The following is a 27,884-nucleotide window of genomic DNA, read 5'->3' on the forward strand; positions in this document are numbered from 1 at the left end:
GCTTCCTGATGTCTGCTTCCATTCATAGTTTGGTTGAGCTTTGGATGAGAGTCCGTCACCCTGTTGTTTCTTCACATTCTATATTCACTTTTAAGACCAAAATCATAATGAAAATGCTGGACGTTGTTACGGGTACCTAAATGAGCACACGGCCATCTTTCATCTCCTTGGTTGGTAAGCATGTCAATTATAACAGTTAATAATATCAATTTTGTAAGTGACAAAACATATTGCAGAGATGGTTATTTGTGTCAGACAAAGTAGCGAGCTTGCTAGCGGTATTTTTTCCCCTCACGCGTTTTGAAGTTGACAATAGAAGCGAAGAGGGAGGATCGGTAAATCCAAGACAAAGAAACTTTAATATATTCAAATTTAAAAATGTGATAATTGCCCTGGATTTTTGTTGTTGTTTTATTCTCGACTGATTCGTTAAACACAAAACGCATGAGTGTATTCTTCGCACTTTTGAGAGCGTACGTGTAGTATTGGGTGAGTGTTTATCTGTTAGGTGCTAACATAGAAGAAGTGATACAAACAAACATGTTCTCAGACAGCTACTTGATATTACAGGCAAAATACGACCGGTATCTTCCCTCAAGGCCTAATTGTGATTAGCCTTTCGATTTTACATTTTGGTCCATCAACACGATGTGATCTTTGTTGTTGTTGTGGTTGTTGTTGTTGTTGTTGTTGTTGTTGTTGTTGTTGTTGTTGTTGTTGTTGTTGTTGTGCCTTTACAATAAGGCGACGTGTGATTTGGGAAGGTCTCCTCACACGGTTTTAGTCCAAACATTGTTTAGGTTTGATGTTTTACAAACAGAATCCCACAATATGATGATTAAACACCGTTTTTTTTAAATAGCTTCATTTTGTAGGTGGTTGTTTGGCGATCGAATGATCTTTCTACCGACTGTCCCATTGTTTGCTATAAAGAGCATTTAGTTTAGATTATTTGATTTTTTTAATAACATAGATGCTAGTAAAGTGCTGTCTGTAGGTTTTGAAGTTCAGATTTGAAGCTTCAGAGGGATATTGTACTCCGAAGACACGAATGCCTTCCTTTCGGTCATCCGTGTGCCATTTATTTAGTATTTTATGACGTATTGATATGCACAGTAATACCTCAATATGAGTGCTCCAACATTTGAGGAATTTGAGATACGTGAGGCTGCTTATGATTTCAGTGCCCTGTCTTTCTCCCCCCATCTCCCCTGTGCAAAGATCACTACAAGCACTGGGCAATGTTGCATTTGATTTTCGTGTTTTTTCTTTCTTTTTTTGCGTTAGTCATTGCAGAATTAAGGGAAACACTATGGATCCAAAGCAAGCTGGTGCAATGAAGAAAAGGCATGCGATGACAATCGATACTAAGCATGAAATAATCGAAAACCATTAGAGTTGTGTTTGCTTGACTGAGCTGTCTTGCCAATATGGAGAAGCAGGAATTTCGCCTCGAAAGCCGCGATGGGATTCATTAATCTAGTGACTTTGGTTAATGAACAAGAAGGTTTAAATTTAGTGTAACGTAAGATTAAAACCTGTGATCAGATGGACACCTATTTAGGGTGTCCCCTGCCTCTGGGTTTGGGGGTTAAATTTAAAGTTTGTTACGTTACAAGCGTATCCATCAAGTCTCTCTCTCCCATCAGTGAACTCCCCGTTATAATGAATAATTCCTCATTTTATTATTAAACATCATAACCACCAGTTATTTGTTACTCTGTTAGTAGATGGTAAATTACAACCAATAAAAAGCATCCATTGTAATATCCGGTTTTTGGTGTTTTTTTCAGAGCGTTGGAATGAATAAATTTGAATTTAGTTAATTTCTATAGAAAACGTTGATTTGAGATACGAGTGTATCGACATATGAGCTCAGTCCTGGAACACAGGTCGTATCTTACGGTATGACTGTACAAATCTATTCTGTAAATTTGACGTCCGGTTCACTTAATCCATTGACCAATTTGTGCTCAAGGACGGCCTGGAGAAATTATATAGGAAATCATGTGAAGTAGAGAATATGCAGAGTCACTCACTCTTCCAAGCTTATCCACACAGTTCCTCAATAGTCTGGAGCTGAAGACAACAGTTGCAGAGTAGAGCTCCTCGACTCCGTTCTTCAGAAGTCTGGAGCTGAAGACAACAGTAGCCGAGTACAGCCCCTCGACTCCGTTGCTGGTAAACACAGACAGCACTTCCATCTTGTCCCATGATTTTTTTTAATTACATTTCAATATTTCTTAATACATTTCTTTTTACTTTACTTAGTACTTTATACTTAAATGTTTTTACCACTTTATTTGTTCTGTTAGCCTTTGTTTTTTCCTCTACTTCTTTTTTTGGAACCATTCAGCCATGTCTACGCTGTCACACACATGGGACTAGCTGTTACAATACGCAGCAGGAGCAGCAACAACTCAGTGTTGCCGGAGATTCAGAGCTGGACAAAGGGGCCAGGAGAAGAGGCAACGCTTCTGACCAACCATTCCATCCTGGGATAAGATGGAAGTGCTGTCGGCATTTACCAGCAACGGAGTCGAGGGGCTCTACACTGCTACTATTGTCTTCAGCTTCAGACTACTGAGGAACTGTGCGGATAAGCTTGAAAGATTGACTGCATATTCTCTACCTTGGTCACAGTCTGCAGAAGTTCCCTATCGTGTGGAAGACTTCCTGTGTGTGGTTCCAGTTTTTGTCCAACTTTACAACGTCTTTTTGAGTCCGTATCATTTTTAGCTACGGCAACCAAGATGGCGCCGTTCAAGCGGCAGGCGACGGTAGTTTTGTCCACTCTTGCTCGTTTTGTGTTTTTTCGGCTTTTATGTCTTAATGATTCGATGATTTCATTTACTTTGATATGCTTTGCACTTTGTGCTTTTCTTTGCTGTTCTGTCTAATCACCCTCTTGCCACTGCCACAATGAAATTTCCTGAATACGGGTTGAATATAGTTATCCATAATCCATAAAAGTGTGTGTCGCCCTTAAGAAAACATAAAGAAATATTTCACTCGAGCTGTGGAAAATGTTCACATGTGAGGCAATCTGTGCAGAAGACAAAACTGTCACTAAATGGCCGCACCAATGGCAGGAACCAAAACAGATAAAGGGATTGTGATTTTCCTTTTTTATTTTTTACACCACGTAATCAAAGCATCACATGCTATCTTGGTCAGCTGTCAAAACATAATTAGCTGCCTGAAGAGTAATTCGCTGCAATGTTCCCTCTAATTTCTCATGTCAACTTGGACAGTACAAATAGGGTGACTCTACTTTTCTGATTTTTGTTTATGGTGGCCATGTCTGGTCTAAATAAATCGCGATAATCGAGGGATTACTGTAGTAGTGTGCTGGTCACTCAATTAACACCTTAAAAGCTAAAACCAAAACTACCTGCTCTTTTTCCAATTTAAAAAAAACATTAAATCTTACTTGATATCAAGCAGTTACCCCTTTTTATGGAAACCTGTTAATTTGGGTTAAATTGTTTAAGTTCATCCAACTTTTGAATATACTTTTGAAATAATTTTGTCAACAATAATAAATACTCTATAACTACTATAACTACACCTGGCCACTCATAGAGCAGGGGCGCTGTTTCAAGATTAATGCTGCTTCCAGACCAACGCTCAGGAGAAGAGGAAACGTGTTTTTTGCACATCTGCAATAGAGGCAAACACGGAGCATGAGCTCAAAAGGATGTTAACCAAATTAGCGATTAAGAGATGCAGGAAAACACAGATCTGATCAACTAAAACATCTAAGTGAATAATCCCTGCCGTTTTCTTACTGTTTTTTTTAAAATGACCCATAAACACCTGTACAAAGAGAAGCATTATTGACCATTTCCTTAACCCACTGTCCATATTTGACAACAGCCTGTGATGTTTTTCTTACATTTATCAAGGTGTTTCCCCATTCTATGTAAATGAAAAGGACTTATTTTGGGTATACATGAGTTAAGTTCACCCCAACTTTTTTATTAAAATTTTTGCATATGGCCATACGTGGGGTAAATTTAAAAAAATCTTTTTGTGAAGCTGAAAATCGTCTGTTTGCCAAAGGAGATGATGTCCCAAGTTGATTATTTTATATATTTTATATTGCATAGCATCTTTTGATTTGAAGACAAATTTATAAAAATAAAGACACTTGTCAAAATTTCTGCAGGCTTTATTATTTACTTTTCATAGTATAAGGAGAGAGTTGTCTTGTCAACAGAACAACAAAAATGTTAGGAATTAAGAACAAAAAATGGAAATTAGCGATTGGCTACAATCTTGCATATTTGCATTCACATGTCCATGAATATGTTCATTAATTTGTGCTCTTTCTTATTAAATAAATCAAACTTAAAATGTCATATTTGAATAAGGAAAGGAATTAATTTACTTGGTCTATGGTCTGGGCAGAGCTTCACCTAAGAAGGTATCTTCAATTGAGGGAGAATGGGTGCCCCAAAGATCATATATACAGTGCGTGGATGCAATTTGTCTTGCCATTTCCCCTTTTGAATTGTTCCTATTTTTCTAATTATTGACATTCTTTGATATGCTGGCGGTAACACGCAATTGCGGCATAATTGAATCTACACGGTGGCGTTCGTTTGTACATGATTCAGATGGGCGGAACAATTCAATGTTAATGAGCTCTGCCGTGCGGCCGTGTGCAATAAGTATGCTGCAAATAGAAATACATTCTTGTATAGTGAAGAGGTCCGAGGTGGAGCGGCTGGTCTCTCCCCGAGGGTTGTTGTGCTGCACATTGCAACGTTCTTCTCCTCGAAGCGCTGTGGCTTTCCTTGGCCACCAGGGCGCACGTGCTGTTGTTCTCCGCCCAAAGCTCACATCTTCCAAAACACCCTGACTCCGAGGTAGAAAAAAAATGAACCAGCATTATGATGGATTTGCGCCGTAGATACGGCCCTGAAGCTGGCATGACGATAGGACTTCACACTCCATGGAGCCGCTCGGAAAGAGACTGATGATGTCGCTGCCATTGAATTTGCCAGTCGTCAAGACAACAAAACAGCAATATTTGTACAAGAAAAATGCCGCTCGAATCTGACCATGAATCGGACATCTTTTCAGATTCTGTTCAGATATAGGCTTTATCATCATCATCATCGAATCATCAAAAGCCTATTGTCATCATACACAGCTGCGTATGATGAAATAGGTGGTTCTACTCCAGAAAGTGCGCTTTCCTGGTAAAAGACAAAAAATAAGTAATACAAACATAAAAATATAAGAGTCACATCCTGTTAAGGTAAATACAAAAAAAAATGCCTAATCTAAGATATTACTATCCACGGAGATCCTGGTGGTTCATTGCAGGTTCCTTGGCAATCTGCTGTGACGAATGTATCGCATCTCCCTCCGAGAGCAACCAGATCCTGGCAAATGTAGAAAAAAAGTGACTCGCAGATGTTAGCAAAGCAAGCATCTGACAAGACTGAGGAAACAAAACACCAAACTGGAGAGCAACAGCCAGCTGGACCCGTGTGCGCCGCCATCCCAGATCACTTACCTCCTCACTATCTCCTCACTTACCTTCAGTCAGCCAGCAGGAGGCAGATCACCGCCCAACTTCCTCCATGTTACCTGACCCCGAAGTTACTGCACAGAAGGGATTGTGTGTTGTGCTACTGCAAGCTCAGAGTCCTGATGGCTGTGGGAAAAACTGTCCTTAAGTCTCTTTGTCCGTGCTTTGTGAGACCTGTAGCATCTGCTAGAGCAGTGGTCTCAAACCGGTCCTCAAAGGGCCGCAGTGGGTGCAGGTTTTCATTCCAACTCAACAAGGATACCTTTTGCAAGTGCAATCAGTTAATTAGAGTCAGTTGCTACTTATTTTATAGACACCTGTTTTGTTAAAATGTCGGCACTGGATCGGTTGGAACAAAAACCAGGACCCACTGTGGCCCTATGTGGAACCGGTTTGAGATCACTGTGCTAGAGGGTAGCAGCTGGAACAGGTTGTGACCAGAGTGGTATGGGTCCCGACAATGTTCCCGGCTCTGCTGAGATAGCGAGGGCTGGCAATGTCTTCCAGTGAGGGCAGAGAGCACCCGATGATCTTCTGGGCAGTGTTGATCACTCTCTGCATGGTATTTTTGTCTGCTGCTGTGCTTCCAGCGTATTACACTAATGCAGTATGCTCGGATGCTCTCCACAGTGGCTCTACAGAATGTTACCAGAGGCTTACTGTCCAAGTTGTTCCTCCGGAGTACCCTCAGGTAATGGAGTTGTTTCTGGGCCTTCTTCACCACTGCCTTGGTGTTTGTAGACCAGGAGAGCTTGTCCGTGATGTGGACCCCCAGGAATTTGAAGGACAGGACCCTGTCTACGAATACTCCATTTATGAGGAGTAGGGCCAGTTCTGTGCTGCGTTTGCAAAAGTCCAGGATTATTTCTTTAGTTTGCGTGTTGTTCAGTGTGAGATTTTTCACCAAACACCATGAAGACCGTTTGTTGGCCTCATCTCTGTAGGCCAACTCATCCCCTCCTGAGATGAGTACGACCACGGTGGGGTCATCGGCAAATTTGATGATGGAGTTAGACTGGTGGCTCGGTGTACAGTCGTATGTGTACAGGGAGTACAGAAGAGGACTCAGTACACAGCCTTGAGGGGAGCCAGTGCTCAGTGTAATGGAGGAAAAGAGGTGGGGACCAAGTCTAACAGTTTGTGGTCGATTGGTTAAGAAGTTCTATACCTAGCAGCAGATGGAAGAGGATAGTTCAAGGTCGGAGAGTTTGTCAGCCAGAATGTCCGGTATTATGGTGTTGAAGGCTGAGCTATAGTCAATAAAAAGCTTCCTCATGTAGTTCCCATGGTGCTACTATTTGCTCTGTAAGCAAACTGGTGAGGGTCAACTAAGGGAGGGATTGTATCCCTGATATGGTGGGCAACCAACTTTTCAAAGCACTTCATGATCACAGGCGTAAGTGCAACAGGCCTATAATCATTCACAGTGTCAATAGCTTTTTAGGCACAGGGATAATCGGGGCAGATTTCAGGCAGGATGTAATGAGGGATTGTTGCAGGGAACAATTGAAAATCTTTGTGAAAACACCAGTCTGCTGGTCGGCACAGGCTTTGAGCACCTTCCCAGGTACTCTGTCAGGGCCAGCAGCCTTCCTTTTGTTCACAAAACGCAGTACCTGTCTCACTTCATGTTCCTGAAGCTTCAGTGCACTACTGCAGGGTGGAGGTGGATGTGTTGAGACTGGGTTAATTTGTCAGTCTCAAAGCGGGCAAAGAAACGGTTCAGTTCCTCTGCTAGTGAGGCATCTGCGTTAACAGACACATTATTGTCATTGTAATTGGTAATGTGTCGTATTAGCTGCCACATCTTCTTTGGGTTATTTCCTGTGAAGTGCTCGTCAATGTTCCTTGTGTACGCTGCCTTGTTCTTTTTTAATGCTTCTTTTCAGCTCTGCTCAGGCATCGCTGTATTGTACCTTGTCCCCTGACCTGAAGGCGGTATTATGGCATTTTATGAGTGCCTGTCTCACTAGTCATCCAGGGTTTTTGGTTAGGAAAAACCTGTATCCATTTAATAACAGTGACGTTGTCCATGCAGTTTTTGATGTAGAAAAGTACAGTGTCCGTGTAGTCCTGTAGGTTGTGGTGTTCAAAAAGTTCCCAAATGGTGTGGGGACAAAACAGTCCTGCAGCTGAGAAAGGGCGCCCTCGGGCCATGGTTTCATTATCTCTATTTGTGGCCTTGTTAGCCTCCGGAGTGGGGTGTATGAGGAGGTGAGGGACAGGCAGAGATGGTTGGATCCAGCAAAGTGAGGGAGGGGTGTGGCTCTGTAAGCATGTTTGATGTTAGAATAAACATGGTCTAGAGTTTTATCTCCTCTGGTGTGACACTTCACGTACTGGTTAAACCTAGGCAGAACAGTCTTTTAACATGCTTTGTTGAAGTCACCAGCGACAATAAAGGCTCCATCAGGTTAGTCAAGCTGCTGTTTGTTTACAGTCCCTACCAGGAGGCTAAGTGCCCTGCTAACTTTAGCATCCGGTGGGATTTAAACTGCCATTATAAAATTTTAGACACATTCCCACATTTTCTGGAGTATGATGTGGGAATGTGTCTAAAATTTTCTTGAGTATGATTCCTGGACTTTCTAAGATACAGACTAGAGGACTTAGAGAACAATGTGACAGTAAATACTGTAATTTACACCACATAGAAAACATTGAGATTAGTCTGTATTTTAATAAATCCAGGAATCATACTCCAGAACATTTTAGACACATTCCCCGTGCAAAATGACCCACCAGAACCGAGTGGACCCACTTTTAATACACACCCGTACGCACTCTAGACTGGTTTTGAATCGGCAGGACACTTCCACCTGATGAACAAATAAATGTACTGCAATTGGGTCCGGTACCGGGTTAAAAGTGCACTTTTTACCGGGAAATCAATCACCTTGGGCTCGGTAAGTTTAAACCGAGACCAGGGTAGTGATTTCCCTAGTAAAAGCCAGCCATGGACGTCAATGGCGAAAAACCCCAAAATGCACAAAAATGACTTTAAATCCAGCCAAAAACCGAGGATTTTTCTTATGATTTTCCCTTCAGAGTAACACATTTGTACTCCCTAATAAAACCATAAATAAGGAGGTGAAAATTCTGAATCGGGGCAACTTATACGCAAGAAATTGTAAAATTCAATAATTTTAAGGCAATTTTAAGGGTTCGGCTTATACGCGCGGGCGGCTTATATTGGGGTAAATAGAATATATAATTTTTTCCACTCCTTAATACATTACCTTTGTATCGTTTACCATTTTGAGTTTTGCATTCTTTTACATTATAGTTTCAGCACATTTTCTCCAGATGTGTACGGAGTTGTCTGATGCGCCATGTTTGACCCTCCAGCCAACCTTGGTTTAATGCAGTCTGACACTGCTCAGTGTTAGCAGTAGAAGGTTAACTCTGATTTTGATAATAGGATAGGTACTTTTGTGTAAGATTAGTGTTTGATTAGTATCAGCATCAACATAGAAGATTTGTCACCTCTCTTAAGATGGCTTAGGTTTTAAGGCTGACCTAGTAACCGAAAGGTACCCTGCATTGACGCAATTATTTTAACAAAACATTGGTTAGCCTTTGTCTTTTTTCATCGCTGTTTATTTACTTTTTTTTTAAGTTGGCGTGTTTGTCATTTTATATATCTATATTTTCAGGATGAATTGGATCCTTCAGTTTCTACTCCCCTTGATTTGCATGTTCCATGAAATATTGTCTATTATTGTATTTTCCAGCCTTTTCCTTAGTATTAATAACTTAGCTTTAATTATACAAAATACACTTGTTGTCCTCTGTCTTTCTATTCACTGAACAATATTAGCTATACTACCCAACGGCTTTAATTCCCTCTCCCCCTCCCTTGTTCCCTTTACATCAGATTAAGAGGCTATCTCAAAACGCTCACGTACGCAACGTACACACAAGATGTCCTCCATACTACCCTTTACTCCCCCGGTGGTGAAGCGGTTGTTGGGATGGAAGAAGACTCTGACAGGAGGTGGGGGGAGTGGCATTGGAGGAGTAGGGGAGCAGAACGGAGGTGGCCAGGAGGAGAAATGGTGTGAAAAAGCTGTCAAGAGTTTGGTGAAGAAGCTGAAGAAGACAGGACAGCTGGATGAGCTGGAAAAAGCAATCAGCACACAGAACATCAACACCAAATGTGTCACCATACCCAGGTGAGATGGGCAAACACAACTGCTTACACTTTAAATTTAGTTCCTACATACTTTCACTTAAATAATGGCCAAGTGTCACTCACTGTGTTGTTGATAGAAAATCAGTTCCAATTCAAATTCAGCAAACTTTTGGAAAAAAATATACATGAAAATAAGACGCGTCGATTTAAGATTGTGGTGTAATGTATAACGCGAGAAAACAGTTAAGATCCTTGAAAGCAGGCAAATTATTGCCCAAATATCGACTCAGTTCCTGCTGTATGCCATGATATTGTTGTAAGCTTTAGCATTTTTTTTTTAAATATAACAATGTTAATCTTGAAGAAAATCTCAATATTTACTTATCCCATTTTAACCCAAGTTATCATTTTTTTTGTTTTTTGTAATGTGTTCAGAGCATTTGCATAAAATGGGAAAACTCCTTTTTAATCACGTAAGGAAAGAACCACAGGCCTTTCTCAAATGAAAACAGTGGGTTAAAATGGGTTAAGTATACCCAGAGTGTAATACCATTCCTATGATGGAAACATTTAGAAATTGGACTCATTCTTTTAATGTTAACTTGATTGATTTAATTTCACAAGAAATAATAAAAAAACTACATTTGACAATTTACAAGCCAACCAGTGATATGGAAGTCACAAACCACAGAGGTTCCAAATTTTTCAAAAAAGCAATGAATGGACTGATCGTGCAGCATACCTAAAGTGGTCAAACACTGATACTGAGCCACATAATTGTAGCAAAAACATTGCACAACGGGAAACCCGCTTCTTCATTCAGGTCACAAAGGTTAATCATGTAGGAGAAGTGAAAGTGGGTTGGAGGAAACCAAAACCTACCACGTGATGTTTTCATTATTGACATTGTTATTTTTGATAGCACAATCATGCCTGACTTGTAGTTTTGTTTTTCAACCTGTTCTGACGAGGGCAAATCTTTTCACTGGATTTGGACATGACTATCTTAAATTTTTTTGTTGATGAAAGTACAGTCCAATCATATCCTTTGTGATGGAGTTGTGGAATGATATTAGTGTTAATATCCCAATATTTGTTACTTAACAGTTTTTTGTGACGTCTCTGAAGATACGGTAAATGTTAAATGATAATGGTGGGTTTTTCTGAAGAATGAGTTAATTTGTCCTCTTTCAAATCTTCTATGATTGCTTGAAGTTGAGTTCCTTCTGATCTGCTTCCATATTTACATAATAATAATGTATGGCCAACACCAATTATTAATAGTTTAGTTCAATGTTTTTTAGATGTTTTCCACTGTATTCAACAGTTGGACTTCAGAAAATATTGGTTCCACTGGGTTCTTTTGAATAGCTATCGTTGAGTTAGGATAAATAGGTAGTCAATCGCCCCCCGGGAACAAATCCATTTTTGAATAATTAGTCTTCATTTATTGTTAAAGTTATTCATCATGCAGTGACTTTTACCCCCTAATAATTATTAAATTCCAACATTCTAAGATTATTATTATTATTATTTTTTAATGAAGTATTTTGGACTGCAGGGAAAGATACTAAAATGTCAAATTAACTTGGCTATCAAGTTGAGGCGATATTACAAAAAAAAGCTCCCTTGCCATGAAATATTTTTACTGTTCTTCACAGGAAGAATGTGAAATTAACAACTGTACTGTTGCTGATCCAAGTGCCGGTGTTTTTCAGATTTCTCCAGTCTTTTAAAGTAGCGTTTTTTGGTTTCCTTACGCTTAACTGTCCGAGTGTGATCCCATCCCTGAGATAACTTCTCTCATCTTGGCTAAGTGCAAATTGTTGTTTCTTTTCTATTATTGCACACATACTTACTGTACTTTGCACTATACTTGTGTACATTGCGTACCTGTGCCTAATGGCTTTCTTAATTTGGTAGCTCATCTCAACACAGAGAAGCTTCAGATGTCGGTGTGCCTGTACACCATATTGTGAGAACGAAACAGATGTAGTTTTTCTCTTTGATGGAAAAGCCACATTTTGGAAGTATTTCAAAGACCGCAAGCATGGTTGGGATCATTAGTCAGGACAATATTTGTTCTTCACGATGAGTCATCACATTATCGAGATGGTGGGGTTTGTGTGTCCCAGTGATCCCTGCAGCTATATTGTCGGGGGCCTTGTGCCTTTGGTTAGTTGACCCATGGTCTGAGGTGGGGGACCAGACAAAGAATGGCTTATAAGACCCCTTATGATGAGAAAGACCAATGAACTACAGATTCCATCGAGCGGAAGCGGTCACTGGGGTCACACTCTGGGGCTAGGCCCGGAGGAGGGGCACGATGGCAATCGTCAGGTGGCGGGGCCTACACCCGTGGGGCACAGCCAGAAGAGATGACATGGGTTCCCCTTCCCATGGGGTGACCTATGAGAGGGGGCAAAGAGGTCGGGTGCGTTGAAAGCTGTACGAGTGTGTGAGGTCAGGAAATTCCGGCTTGATGTAGTCTGCCTCACCTCTATGCAGAGCTTGGGTTCCAGTATCACTCCTCTCGATAGGGGTTGGACACACTTCTGCTCTGGAGTTGCTCACGGTGAAAGGCGCCAAGCAGATGTGGGCATACTTATTGCCCCCCGATTATCCCTCCGTCTTTGGGTGGGGAAGACTGGACCTGACTGTTGTTTGTGCGTATGCACCAAACAGCAGTTCAGAGTACCCACCAGTCCTTGGAAGGAGTGGTTGAAAAGTGCTCCTTTGGGGCACTCCCTCGTTCTGATAGGGGACTTCAATGCTCATGTGGGCAACGACAGTGATACCTGGAAGGGGGTAATAAGGGAGAACGCCCCCCATGATCGGAAACCAACTCACAATTTTAAAAAAATATTATTAAAGGTTAAAGTGCAAGTTCACTGCGAATTTTCATCCAAAAACCCAGCCTCCCTATCCCTTTTTCCTATTTTAAAAGTTTTCTTTACGGAAACCCTGTAACCGACTGAGGAACTCCCATCAAATGAAAGCGGGTGGTGAAAAGGAATACGATTCAGCCTCCCCAAGGCCAAAAAACACAAACGGAAAGGTAACCTTGTCATCAAAGACTCGTGGTGAATAAGTACGCGGCTGTAGAAGTTAAACGAGAATGAAAGAGTAAAATCAGTCGCCAAAAGACTTTCAGTCATAACGCGCTAACCACTCGTGCCACTGTGCTGCCCCACACCTAGCATAAGGGTGCATTTGGCATCAGGACAACCTAGGACGCAGTTCGGCGATCGACTTTGTGGTCCTGTCATTGGACCTGCGGCTGCCTGTCTTGGACAGTTGGGTAAAGAGAGGGGTGGTGCTGTCAACCAATCACCACCACGTGGTGAGTTGGCTCCGATGGTGGGATCGGGGAATCACACTCCTCAGCCTCCCCAGTAAGGTCTATTCCATGGTACTGGGGAGGAGGGTCCACCGCTACGACTTCCGGCATCTTGATCCCACTTCACTGTAAACCAGGAAAATTCGGTAACACAAGTGCATTGTGAATCAACCGAGTTACAAATTCTGACGAATGATTTTGTCGTATATAAATTCCCTGCAGCACTAGTTGGCCAAGCAATGTGATCATCTGCAGCCAGTAATGGTCAAGCTTGGCATGTGATCGTGAATAGACATGATCTTGGCTGAACGATTTGCCTAAAGACGTTTAGCCGACGTACGTCTGGCCGAGGGACAGATCGCCAAGGGGGTGTCTGGCCGAATGGAGAGTTAGCCAAACGAATAATTAGCCGACCGGATAGCCAGCCGACGGACGTTGCGCCGACGCGCCCGCCCCGCCCCCGATTGTGTGTGTGTACAACTTTTTCAACTTTGGCCCGCGGGCCATATACGGCCCGTTACAGATAATAACATTCATTTAGAATAACAAGGGCATTTATTCACGACCAAACACACGCAGAACAGTGTGACAGAAGAAAAAAAAGTAGTTGTAATAAAATTGTAAATCCAGAACTACTCCAGAAAATTTACCCCTGCATAGAAAACATTGAGATTAATCTTTGAATTAAGGTTCTCAGCAAATCATTTTGAATATATATTTCCTAAAATAATGGGAAATTATTTAAGTAAATGTGTTCAATAGCATTTTCAGATATTGTTCTCTAAGCCCTCTGGTCTGTATTTTAGTTAGTCTTCTAGTGTTTTTTTTCTCACGTAGCAAGAGCGTGTGTATGTGTACATGTATAAGAATATTGGATAAAAATGACGGGAGCACATTGTACTACGTACTTATAATTAGAAATCTTTCCAGCGGGTGGCAGTATATTTCGAGATGCCTTCCACTGTAAAGTAACATGATTGTCAATTTGAGGCACAAAATAAAAAAACAAACCACCACACCTTGACGAGATCCACACCTGTCTTATCCCACTTCTTCCAGGTAAATCTAACAGATATATATTTCTGCGTATCTCGAACTCCAAAGATTGATCAATTAAACAACTACTACTTTGTCTTCATTTGTTCTCACGGCTGCAAGAAATGAAGACACGGTGCAAAGGAATTGGTGGGGAATTATCTTTTATTTTTATTCATCTGGACTCCATGTCAATTAAACATTGACAAATGCATGTCTTACAAAGTTCAAATATGGTGCTGCTGCTTAATAAAAATATTCCTGAATACTCTTCCCGTGACATATAGTGCAGTTAGTTATGAGCACAAACATGTTGAAATACTAGTTTGAACTAGGCACTCAAAAATGATGAAATATACGTCTTCAAATTACAACCCATCAATTTCTTTGCAATCATTTATTGCAGCTGTGAGAACAAATGAAGACAAAATAGTAGTTGTTTAATTGATAACTATATATATAAATATATATATATATATATATATATATATATATATATATATATATATATATATATATATATATATATATATATATATATATATATATATATATATATATATACATATGCATATATATATATATATATATATATATATATATATATATATATATATATATATATATATATATATATATATATATATATATATATATATATATATATATATATATATATATATATATATATATATATATATACATATGCATATATATATATATATATATATATATATATATATATATATATATATATATATATATATATATATATATATATATATATATATATATATATATATATATATATATATATATATATATATATATATATATATATATATATATATATATATATATATATATATATATATATATATATATATATATATATATATATATATATATATATATATATATATATATATATATATATATATATATATATATATATATATATATATATATATATATATATATATATATATATATATATATATATATATATATATATATATATATATATATATATATATATATATATATATATATATATATATATATATATATATATATATATATATATATATATATATATATATATATATATATATATATATATATATATATATATATATATATATATATATATGTATATATATATGTATATATATATATATATATATATATATATATATATATATATATATATATATGTATATATATATGTATATATATATATATATATATATATATATATGTATGTATATGTATGTATATGTATGTATATGTATGTATATGTATGTATATGTATGTATATGTATGTATATGTATGTATATGTATGTATATGTATGTATATGTATGTATATGTATGTATATGTATGTATATGTATGTATATGTATGTATATGTATGTATATGTATGTATATATATGTATATATATGTATATATATGTATATATATGTATATATATGTATATATATGTATATGTATGTATATGTATGTATATGTATATATATATGTATATATGCATATATGCATATACATCTAAAAGAACGGTGCGTCCTTTGTGTGTGCAAAATACAGAAATGGCACTCGTTATTGACTCTGCGGCTAAAAATACGATGAGCCGAATAGTCGTGAAAATATGGTATATAATCTTCTCCAATCATAGACTTTGCGGGAACTTATTTGAAAGGAGCTTTACTGGGTTAGGAGGTTAGGGTTAAATAGAAATAATATCGACCATCTTATAATAATAACGAAAAACATCTGCATCACACTGAATTTGTTTATTTCTATAATGTAATTAGCATCATTTATTTATAAGCATGGGGTGATGGTATTTTGTTTTTGTTTTGTATTTCATTTAAAAGATGCCAACTGTTTACATATTCATATTTCAGATTTCATCCTGTTTATCTGCAAGGGCCCATCTCACATTTATTGTCTGTTTGCTTTTATTTGAGTCATTTTTGGTTCATGTTGTTTTTGTGTGTGTGTTTTTCTGTGTGTGTATGTGTGTGTGTGTGCGTGCGTGCGTGTGTACATGTGTCTGTCCTTAGCAATTGCTCAGATCTTTGGGGACTAGGGTCAGGCCACATGATAGAGCAGTGGGACTCTTCAGGCATGTACGGATACCCTGACCATAACAGGTGAATACACTCGCATGTAGTTAATAAGTGATACATTATATGAAGGTTGAATCAAGGCTACATATTTTCACTGTTAGCCTGTTTGTGTCAATTCTATTCTTCGAGAACAACTTGGTCATCATTATTTTTATAAGATTGATTAGAGCTTATGTATTATTATATAGAAATACAATTCAGTGTTTAAACTATGCTGCAGCATTGCAGGATTTTGTCAATGCTCATAGTGGACGGAGTGTGTCTACTAATGAGCTAATAAATGCAAAATTGATAAAAGAAAATCTAGTCAACAAATCTACAAATGAAGATAGTTATTTCATTAAAATAAATTTACATTTGAATATAGATTTTCAGTAATGGAAGATTTGGAAGATATATATATGTATATGTTTGTTATAAAACAGCATTATGTTCATTTCACATTTTTGATATATACAGTGGGGCAAATATGTATTTCGTCAACCACCAATTGTGCAAGTTATCCTACTTGAAAAGATTAGAGGCCTTTAATTGTCAACATGGGTAAACCTCGACCATGAGAGACAGAATGTGGGAAAACAACAGAAATCAGTGTCATATTTTTGAAGAATTTATTTCCAAATTAGAGTGGAAAATAAGTCTTTGGTCAGCTACAAACAACCAAGATTTCTGGCTGTCGGATAGGTTTAACAAGGTATTAATAGCATTTGTTTTAACTCATTATCAGTATAAAAGGTACCTGTCCACAACCTCAGTCTCTCACCCTGCTGTGCGACCAAAAAGTTCTATTTTGGTTTCATCCGACCATAACACATTCTTCCAGTCCTCTTTTGGATCATCCAAATGCTCCCTATCGAACCGCAGACGGACGTGCCTGGATGTGTACTGGCTTCAGCATGAGGACACGTCTGGCAGTGCAGGATTTTACTCTCTGGCGGCGCATTGTGTTACTGATAGTAGCCTTTTTCACTGTGGTCCCAGCTCTCTGTGGGTCATTCACTTGGTCACCCCGTTTGGTTTTGGGATTTTAGCTCACCGTTTTTGTTATCATTTTGACGCCACGGGGTGAGATCTTGGATGGAGCCCCAGACCGAGAGAGATTATCAGTGGTCTTGTATGTCTTGTATTTTCTTATAATTGCTCCCACAGTTGATTTCTTCACACCAAGCGTTTTACCTATTAAAGATTCAGTCTTCCCAGCTTGGTGCAGGTCTACAGTTTTGTCTCTCGTGTCCTTCAACAGCTCTTTGGTCTTGGCCAAAGTGGAGTTTGAAGTGTGAGAGACTGAGGTTATGGACAGCTGTCTTTATATACCGGTAATGAGTTAAAACAGATGCTATTAATACAGATAATGAGTGGAGACCTCGTTAGAAGATAGATCTCTTTGATGGTCAGAAATCTTGCTTGTTTGTAGGTGACCAAATACTTATTTTCCACTGTAATTTGGAAATAAATTATTACAAAAAAACAGTTTTTTTCCCACATTCTTTCTCTCATGGTTGAGGTTTACCTATGTTGACAATTACAGGCCTCTAATCTTTTCAAGTAGGAGAACTTGCACAATTTGTGGTTGACTAAATACTTATTTGCCCCACTTTATGTATGTAAATACACATACAGTAAACATCCACTAGATGGCTCTCGTGCTCGTCAGCAGCAACGTAAGATGCCAACTAACAAATGAAACAGGATGTAAATTGAGCATTTATATCAATCAAATGATGATGTACATAAAAATGTTTTTGACATCATTGTGTATTTTTCCTTTTAGCTTTTTCCTCAAAAGTTTCAGTTTAAGTTTCATCTCTGTCAAATTCCCTCAGATCACTGGATGGGCGTCTTCAGGTGTCTCATCGTAAGGGCCTGCCACATGTTATATACTGTCGTCTGTGGAGATGGCCCGACCTTCACAGCCACCATGAGCTCAGAGCAAATGACAATTGCCAGTACGCTTTCAACCTCAAAAAAGATGAAGTGTGTGTCAACCCTTACCATTACCAGAGGGTGGAGACGCCAGGTAATTTCATTTGGAACTGATTTCACACCTAGTTCTCAACTTTATAATATTTTCAAAATAATGCTAAGAATTTGTGTGATAAGGTGAAATATTTTTTACTTTTGCATTAGCCCCCCGTGTGAATGGAAAGAAGTGTCATTGACATTTTGCCTGTCATTCCCACAGTTCTGCCCCCAGTTTTGGTGCCCCGTCATACAGAGATCCTGACAGAGCTACCACCTTTAGATGACTTCACAAACTCAATCCCTGAAAACACAAATTTTCCAGCTGGCATAGATCCTCCTAATAACTACATACCAGGTTTGTAAACCAGGCCATCTTCACTTGAAATATGTTGCATGTTCAACATATTCGTTTGATGTACTTCATTTCAAAAACATCAGGCAGGAGGGAGCAAGTTGAGTTTTAATCCCCCATCCTGCTTTGACATGACCGGCTTTTTGCGTGGCCGGTCTTTTGGTCGCCGGTCAAATGGTGACAGACAGCTTACTTATGAAACCTGTGCTCAAATTTATATTCATGACAGAGAATTTTATATCTAAGTACTGTTGAAAACAGTAGATATTTAGATATTAAGCTTTTCCTCATGTGTTTAGTTTTGACAGCTGGTTTTAACAGTACTTAGAAATTAAACAGTACTTACATATTATACAGTACTTAGATATTAAACGGTACTTAGATATTAAACAGTACTTTGATATTAAACAGTACTTAGATATTAAACAGTACTTAGATATTAAACAGTACTTAGATATTAAACAGTACTTAGATATTAAACACAACTTAGATATTAAACAGTACTTAGATATTAAACAGTACTTGGTTTCAACCGTAAACTCTGTCACCATTTGTCAGGCGTCCAAAATGGTCCAAAAGACCGGCGACCAAACGTCTGACCACCGCTTTTTTTGTACAGTCATACCTCTACTTACGAAATTAATCGGTTCCAGAACTTTTTTTGTAACTTGAAAATTTTGTAAGTACAGATGTGCTTTATATGTAAAGTCTCAAATTTTTCCCATGGTCCACACAACCACCAACTAAACTCTTTAAAATTAGTCAAAGCATCCAAATTTAGTATGAATGATAGGAGGGAACACAAAAATAAGAAAATTACAAGCTAATTATTTATTAATGTCTTAATATAGAATCTGGAAATGTGCCCTACATCACGGAAATAGTTCCCTCTGCACCCGTTATTATGGGAGACTTAATACCCATGTTTGTCCGCCAGATGGCGGCAAGAGCCTGTTCTACCAGAGCCGAAAGCCGTCCACTTTTTACTACATTTTGGACTTTTACCTGTGCCTAATAAGCGGAATTATAATCATTACTAAGGGGAGCATTTAGTCGAGGTGGACAGGTATGTTAGATAGAATCTTGAAACATGGATAGTGTTTGTTGTGAGACACCAATTAAATTGAATTGAATGATTTTAATGTCATTTTATGAGACAGAATGAGAATGATGAAATGAGAGCCCAGAAAACTGTAGCGATGTTCTAAAGTGAGAATCAATGCATCCACGTCAATATTTTCAAAATAGAATAGCAGATAAGGAAATGCATTTACTTTTTGGGGGATTTCCCAACTTGGATCTTTTTCGTATCTCAAGTCACTCACTTACATATTAAAACCTTTATAGCCTTAAAATTTCGAACCAAGAGGCATTCATAAGTAGAGTTATGCCTGTACTAACTTTTACTTTTTTTTTGCTCTCAAAACACACTTTGCTTAGTTTAATACAAATTTGTCTTTCAGTTTGTCTAACTAGTCTCTTTTTGTTTTTATTTCAATAACTAAATGATAAATATTATAAATTATTCTTATAAAAAATTGCAGAAAGATCGTCTTTCTTCTAGGTCATCTTTATTTTATATGCGTCATTAACTCCCCAAACACCATCTAAAACTTTACACATCAATGGTTGTTTTTCTTTTGCGTGTATACACGGTACATTAACTGCTTCACAATTATGTATATTAACGTTATACCTCGACATACGAGTGCCTCCACTTAAGACGAAATTGAGATACTAGTACAATTCTGAGCAAATATTTACCTTGAGATACGAGACACGATCATTTGAGACAGCCAGTTGGCCAGGTCGCCAGAGGCTGCTTTACGATTTCACTGCACTTCTCTCTTGCCGCATCTTCCACGTGTAAAGATCTCTGTCTGTGTGCAATGGGCGGAGCGTTGCATTTTTTAAAATTTTATTGCATTAGTTAGTGCAGAGAAACGCAATGGATCCAAAGCAAGCCGGTGCAATTAAGGATAGTGCGAAAAAAAGGCTTGGTATGATGACAATTGATATTAAGCACGAAATAATCGAAAACATTAGCATACGCTTGACTGAGCTGGATCGTCAATACATATGGAGAAGCAGGAAGTTCGCCCCGAAAGCCGCGGTGGAATACATGAACCTCTTTGCCTTGGTTATTGCACAAGAAGGTTTACATTTAGTGTAGTGTTTTTTTCAAGTGTGTATATAGGAATCTAAGTTCATTCAAGTTAAAACTAGAGTTTATGTTCCATTGCGAGCACATCCATGAATTCTCTCACTCTTCCTCTCTTCCCATCCACAAACTCCTTGTTTTATAAAATAATGCCACATTTATTAAACATCATAACCACTAGTTATTTGTTATTCTGTAAGTAGATGGTGAAATACAACAATTAAAAATATTTTTTCCACTGTAATATATTGTTTTGTGGTGTTTTTTTTTACAGGGTTGGAACAAATTAATTTATGTTTAGTTAATTTCAATGGGAGATGTTGATTTGAGATATGAGTAAATCGACCTACAAACTCCCGGAAGGCATTAAGCTCGTATCTCAAGGTACCACTTTTTTTTGTGTAATTCTTTTTTAGAGACTCCCCCGCCTGGCTACATAAGTGAAGATGGTGAGGCTAGTGACCAAAAGATGAATCAAAGTATTGAATCAGGTAAAGAGGTATGTTAGATGTGGTAAATGAACTATAATTAAGTATTTGCATTGATGTTTGTTGTGCTAGGTTCACCAGCGGAACTTTCACCAAACACCTTGTCACCTGTCAGCCACAGTTTGGGTAAGTTTGCTATTTTGTTTATCAATTTGGTTGATTCAAGTTAAAAATTTGAGGTGAAATCTATGAAAACCAAAAATGAGTTTTAAAGGAAATGAAGTAAAGTTTGTTTATTAAACATTTTTCAACAGACCTTCAGCCAGTGACTTACAGTGAACCAGCTTTCTGGTGTTCAATAGCCTACTATGAGCTTAATCAGCGTGTCGGAGAAACATTCCACGCTTCGCAGCCTTCTCTTACTGTGGACGGCTTCACAGATCCCTCCAACTCGGAACGCTTCTGCCTTGGACTCCTTAGCAACGTCAACAGAAATGCAACTGTTGAAATGACAAGGAGGCACATAGGTATTTAATTGCAAGCATACTCCGAAGTTCTAAAGACACCGATGGTTAATCTCCTCCCCTTCGCTTTCAATGAAACATACAGGTCGTGGGGTCAGGTTGTATTACATTGGAGGAGAGGTGTTTGCGGAGTGCCTCAGCGACAGTGCCATTTTTGTCCAGAGTCCCAACTGCAACCAGCGATATGGCTGGCACCCTGCTACAGTCTGCAAGATACCCCCAGGTTCTGACTCTTTTTTTTGCGTTTTTGTACACCACTATGAGTATTAACTCTGATCTCTATTGATATCACTGTGAACAAAATGCTTGGCTCTACCACAATAATGATCAACACTGAAATAAAGTTCCCTAATAGAACTGATGTTTATTTAAAAAAGGAGAGAATTCATTTCTTAAAAAGAAAAAAAGAAAATACATTGTATTATTTTAACCTTGTAATCAAAAATGCCTTAGTGCAATTATAACACTGGTCTTAAATAATGTGCCATATTGGCCTGAATATAAAACGACCCCGATTATAAGACGACACCCTCTTTTTCAAGATTCAACTTTGATAAAAATACTTTTTGCATACCACTTAATTTTTTTGACACAAAATAATGACAGTCTAGTCATACCTCTACTTACGAAATTAATTGGTTCCAGACCTTTTTCGTAACTTGCATACTTCGTAAATAGAGCAGTTGTACATTTTCTTTGTTTCACGGTTTCAAGATGTTTTTTTCCACAAAATTGTTCGTTTCTCCACCTTTTTTTCTGATTTGTACTGTTGCGATGATCGCTGCTTCCACCCCGGCTGCCTTCTCGTTGAATTCCTCGTGAATTGCCGAGCGTTGCATTTACTCATGCTCCGTTGAGAGTTCGTTCAGTAGTTTTTCCACAAAGTCAGAAAGTTTGTTTCTCCCCCGTTTTGTTCTGATTTGTGCCGTTGCAATGATGGCCGCTTCTTCTTCGGCTGCCTTCTCGTTGAATTCCTCGTGTATTGCCGAGCATTGCGTCGACCAACTAGTAACTCGTCAACATCCTTATTACTGACCACACAGCCAATCGCCTGCCCCGTGACATAATTTTGCCCACTGAAGTCTGCGGTTTAGGTCAAGGCACAGCTTCCCCAAGCATAAATAAGCTTAAGCTAACAATGGGTAAAAGAAAATGGAGGATTTTTGTGAGACAGCCAATGAGAGCCCATTATATGGTGGAATGGACTTCTAAAGCGAGAATCAACCCATCCGCGACAATATTTTCCAAATAAAATAACGGATAAGGAATGCATGGGGGCGGGGGGTTCGTAATTTGGATATTTTACCGTATCTCAAGACACTCATTTGCATATAAAAAGCTTTCGTTACCTGGACATTTTGCACTTAGAGGCATTCGTAAGTACAGTTATGACTGTACATCTAAAACAAATGATTTTAACAATCTATCTGAGAGTAAAAGCATGTTATTTTGCCTCATTCAAATATTTTAAAAACTGTCTATAACATCATTTCTGAACATATGTAAAATGAAGTGGAATTTGTAAATGAATGGCTGCTGCTTTGTGCGATGTAAATTAACTAATCTACTGTGATAAAACAACAAAATTGCAATACCTGCATCCGCTAGGTGGTCTCAAACCGGTCCTCAAAGGGCCGCAGTGGGTGCAGGTTTTCATTCCAACTCAACAAGGATACCTTTTGCAAGTGTAATCAGTTCAGTAGAGTCAGGTGCTACTTATTTTAGAAGACACCTGATTGGTTAAAATGTTGGCACTGGATCGGTTGGAACAAAGACCAGGACCCACTGCGGCCCTATGTGGGACCGGTTTGAGACCACTGCGCTAGGAGAACCTAATTTAGACACATTTTTTGGACTTCTTTTTATACCTGACTACTTATTTATGTGACCACTTATTCATGTTGACTACTTATCTAATTTGACTATTTATTTATGTTGACTACTTATTTATGTTGACTACTTATTTATGTTGACTACTTATTTATGTTGACTCCTTATTTATGTTGACTACCTATTTATGTTGACTACTTATTTATGCTGACAACTTATATATGTTGACTATTTATTTATGTTGACTACTTATTTATGTTGACTACTTATTTATGTTGACTAATTTATTTACTTATTTATTATTGATTTTTTTAATGAGTTCAGCACCACGACTGAACTGTGTAAAGTTTACACAGTTCAGTCGACCTGGTCCCTTTGCAAAAAAAAAAAAAAAACAGCCCCAAAGCATGATATTTCCACCCCCACGCTTCACAGTGGGTATGGTGTTCTTTGGATGCAATTCAATATTCTTTCTCCTCCAAACATGAAAACTTGCGTTTCTACCAAAAAGTTCATTTTTGGTTTCATCTGACCATAACACATTGTCCCAGTCCTCTTCTGGATCATCCAAATGCTCTCTAGCAGATGGACCAGGATTTGAGTCCCTGGTGTCACTGATAGTAGCCTTTGTTACAGTGGTACCAGCTCTCTGTAGATCATTCACTAGGTCCTCCTGTGTGGTTCTGTTTTTGCTCACCGTTCTTCTTCTATAATTTTGTCTCCGGTATCCTCCAACAGCTCTTTGGTCTTGGCCATCGTGGAGTTTGGAGTGTAAGAGACCGAGGTTATGGACAGATGTCTTCAATACCGGTGATGAGTTAAAACAGATGCTATTAATACAGATGAGTGGAGACTTCGTTAGAAGTTAGACCTTTTTGACGGTCAGAAATCTTGCTTGTTTGTAGGGGACCAAATACTTATTTTCCAGTCTAATTTGGAAATACATTCTTTAAAAATCAAACAATGCGATTTTCCGTAGGTTTTTTTTTTTCAGATTCTGTCTCTGGTGGTTGAGGTTTACCGATGTTGACAATTACAGGGCTTATCTTCTCAAGGAGGAGAACTTGCACAATCGGTGGTTGACTAAATACTTATTCGCCTAAGGTAGATTATCGCCTCTGGCGGACAAAAACGGGAAGGGACTTTTTCACTTCCGACAGGCTTGCTCTCTTCGTGGTTGTCGGACCTTTCTTAATGATGTCCAGCTTTTCTTGAAAAGTCAGTCTTGAAAATGGCTATGACAGTAAATCTGCAAACATCATTTTTTTGACAAAACCGCAAATAAATTAACACATTAATATATTTGCTTGTGCAGCTCGCTTATCAGTCTGTGATTCAGATATTTTTTTTAGGCCAGCAGAGAAGTCCTTGCAGGCCCTGACGGTCCACCACTGGTGTATATTTAGTTATTTTCTATAAGAAATATTGATTTGAAAAATGAGTTAATTGACATACGAGCTTGGTCCTGGAACGCATTAGATTAGATTTTCAAGGTCTTACTATAGTGACAACAGTCAGATAAAGTCTACTATTTTTCACTTGCAGGCTGTAATCTGAAGATTTTTAACAACCAGGAGTTTGCTGCTTTGCTGGCTCAGTCGGTCAATCAAGGCTTTGAGGCGGTTTACCAGCTGACGAGGATGTGCACCATCAGGATGAGTTTTGTCAAAGGGTGGGGCGCGGAGTACAGGTGTGTGTGTTTCTTTGCTTAATGCCAGCCAGTTGCAATGTGTGTCAATTACAAATATTAAAATTTCACTTTGCTAGAATTCTCCAAACAAAATAATGTGCAGTGCTTAACCATAAACCGAGGCCGGTCGATTTGCCTAAAGAAAGACGTTTAGCCGACTGACGTCTGGGCGAGGGCCAGTTTGCCGAGGGGTCATCTGGCCGAATGAATAGTTAGCCGACTGGATAGCCAGCCGAAGGATGTTGCGCCGACGCGCTCGCCCCGCCCCCGTTCGTGTGTGGACAAGTTTTTCAACCTCAACCCGTGGGCCATATACGGCCCGTTACAGATAACAACATTCATTTAGAATAACAAGGGCATTTATTCAGGGATGAAAACACGCAGAACAGTACGTGACAGAAGAAAAAAAGTAATTATAACAGTAGGTACTGTAATGAAATTGTAATCCTACTCCAGAATATTTACAGCATAGAAAACATTGAGATTTATCTTTGAAATAAGGTTCTCGACAAATCATTTTGAATATATATTTCCTAAAATAATGGGAAATTATTTAAAATTAAAATATTGTTCTTTTTGGCACACATCACAAGAAGTAAGTGTGTTCAATAGCATTTTCAGGTATTGTTCTCTAAGCCCTCGAGTCTGTATTTTAGTAAGTCCAGGAATATACTCTTTCATCATACTGCAGACATACAATCATACTTTTTGCCCTGCTATTGACTTAAACGTATCTGTCCAAAGTCCTAATGACAACTGTCAGTTTTGCCTGTATTTAAGACACACTCACTGGTCATTCGACTAGAGTTGCAAGAACATCGCGCTGAACAGGACTCCACTTTTAAAGCTTTCAGTCTCCACTTTAGTTTCAGTTTGGTAATAAACCTTTTTTCTATTAAATTGATCTCACTCTTTCGTAACCTACTCCTAAAGTTGTATTTCAGATCTATCATACTTACTGTTGTAACTATTTTTTTCATGTTCTGCGTGTGTTCGGCCGTGAATAAACGCCCTTCTAAATGAATGTTGTTATCTGTAACGGGCCGTATATGGCCCGTGGTTGAAAAACTTGTACACACACACGACCGGGGCCGGGGCAAGCGCGTCGGCGCAACTTATTTCGGCTGGCTGTCCTTTAGGTAAATCGACCGAGTGCCACCGTAGAAAATCAAGTTTTATTTTGTCTTTTAAAAAAAGTGAATAACCAATCCAATATCCAGTTTTGGGTGTTTTTTTCAGAAGGTTGGAACAAATTAATATTTAAAAATTACCCCAGAAAAATTATGCGATGTAGTGAGGCCGCGATAGTTGAAGCCGCGATGTACGAGGGATTACTGTATTAATCTTTTGTGGTAAATTGTGCAAGATCTCAGGTCCTTTGGCCGTCTGGCTGCCAAACGGACTGTGTGTGGTAAACAACTGTATTGTCGTTGGCTACGTGATTGTGTTGTAGCCGCCCAGATACCAGACTTTACAGCCAGTGTGGGTGCTTTGGTTTTTCATCATTGGTTGGCCTTAACTGGCTGTTGAGCCCATCTGCTTAGCCATCGATGTGCCTGCTCCTCGGGCAAACAGCAGTTAGCTATGTTTAACTCATCAGACTTTTCAAATGAATTGCTGTTTCGTCTATTCATTTGTTTTTCATATGAACCAATTTGTTTTATAGGTTTTTGAACTTGTTTGACACTTTCAAGAATTATATTCAATTTTAGCAATTTGCACATTTTGAAATTTCTTACATTTTTTGACATAATGCGTTTGCAATTAATTATACCAGTTCACCCAAAAATCTGGTCCCCTTCTTTCATCCTATGATGTTATCTTTAATATATAATATTCCAATTATTTCTCGTGTTACAGGGGGTCCTGTTTACAGCTGCAAACTATTGTACTGTATACCACTCTAAAGCCAACATTTTGAGATCGTGATTGTACCACAACAAAGTAATTTGCACAGACGAGAATGTGTTGGCACGTGGCACTAGAAGGCACACTTGTACACATTTTAATGCACACCATTTAAGGTCTTGTTCATTTCATGGTCCTACTTTTTTCCAAAGTAAGAAGTGTCAGTTGTTTTGAACAAGCATTGTGTTTTTTTTCTAACTGAACTGTGTTTTTATTTCTCTAGACGTCAGACAGTCACTAGCACTCCTTGTTGGATCGAACTGCATCTCAACGGCCCCCTCCAGTGGTTGGACAAGGTTTTGACCCAGATGGGTTCTCCCTCAGTGCGCTGCTCCAGCATGTCTTAAGCAGGAGATTGACTGCAAACGAAACTTGACATTACACATATTTTAAAGGATTACACCACAAAGCAGTAACATCATCAAGACAAGAACAAAAACACAAACAAAGGAGTTCAAGAATAAGTGTGCTGTGATGGAATGTACACAGTGATCGAGCCTGCTTTTTACTCTTGTCGGATCAACCTCAGGCTGACATTCCAACCTAAAAAAGCGGAACTGCTCCGCATACCCAAAACAAGCAGAGTTGCAACCTTTTACCTTTCAGGTATTTAGCTGAGGTGCTCAACTCACTTAAAACAAACAAAACAGTCAAGATGTTTGGTGTTGGGGAATTGAGTATCTCTTACACTTAAAAGTACACTTTGCCTCCTCATTGCCTCGCTACCACGCCAGCCGGATTCAGTATCAAGTGTTTTACTTTACACATAGTTGACCAATCGCAACTTTCTGGATTCACATTTTTAACAATTAAAAAAATAATGTTCTTCTGTTTTAGTGAC

At 38.4% G+C, this 27,884-nt stretch overlaps 1 protein-coding gene and 1 pseudogene across 3 annotated transcripts; one reads left to right on the forward strand and one right to left on the reverse strand.

Moving 5' to 3' along the window:
- Positions 1-16: 16 nt before the first annotated feature.
- smad2 (SMAD family member 2) lies at positions 17-27,883 on the forward strand. 3 transcript variants are annotated; one of them, XM_077736766.1, is made up of 11 exons: positions 17-174; positions 9,423-9,720; positions 16,123-16,212; positions 18,012-18,205; positions 18,371-18,505; positions 21,080-21,154; positions 21,224-21,277; positions 21,406-21,618; positions 21,701-21,838; positions 24,991-25,135; positions 27,267-27,883. In XM_077736766.1, exons 2-11 carry the CDS (start codon positions 9,470-9,472, stop codon positions 27,388-27,390), a joined length of 1,419 nt encoding a protein of 472 aa, XP_077592892.1. In that variant the 5' UTR covers positions 17-174; positions 9,423-9,469; the 3' UTR covers positions 27,391-27,883. The 3 variants fall into 3 exon arrangements, with proteins under 3 accessions (XP_077592892.1, XP_077592894.1, XP_077592893.1); XM_077736767.1 differs by having other exon boundaries at positions 21-170; XM_077736768.1 differs by lacking the exon at positions 16,123-16,212.
- On the reverse strand, positions 16,948-17,992 carry LOC144210953 (uncharacterized; annotated as a pseudogene).
- Position 27,884: the final 1 nt, after the last annotated feature.

This window comes from Stigmatopora nigra, chromosome 17, assembly GCF_051989575.1.
Source record: "Stigmatopora nigra isolate UIUO_SnigA chromosome 17, RoL_Snig_1.1, whole genome shotgun sequence".
NCBI classification, from domain to species: domain Eukaryota; kingdom Metazoa; phylum Chordata; class Actinopteri; order Syngnathiformes; family Syngnathidae; genus Stigmatopora; species Stigmatopora nigra.

What these genes read in the sequence shown, in the direction of transcription:
- smad2 (XM_077736766.1), top strand. Translation starts at nt 9,470, where the DNA reads ATGTCCTCCATACTACCCTTTACTCCCCCGGTGGTGAAGCGGTTGTTG. An exon ending in TCCTAATAACTACATACCAG is followed by an intron (nt 18,506 to 21,079) that starts GTTTGTAAACCA and finishes ATTCTTTTTTAG; the next exon opens with AGACTCCCCCGCCTGGCTAC. An exon ending in AGTCTGCAAGATACCCCCAG is followed by an intron (nt 21,839 to 24,990) that starts GTTCTGACTCTT and finishes TTTCACTTGCAG; the next exon opens with GCTGTAATCTGAAGATTTTT.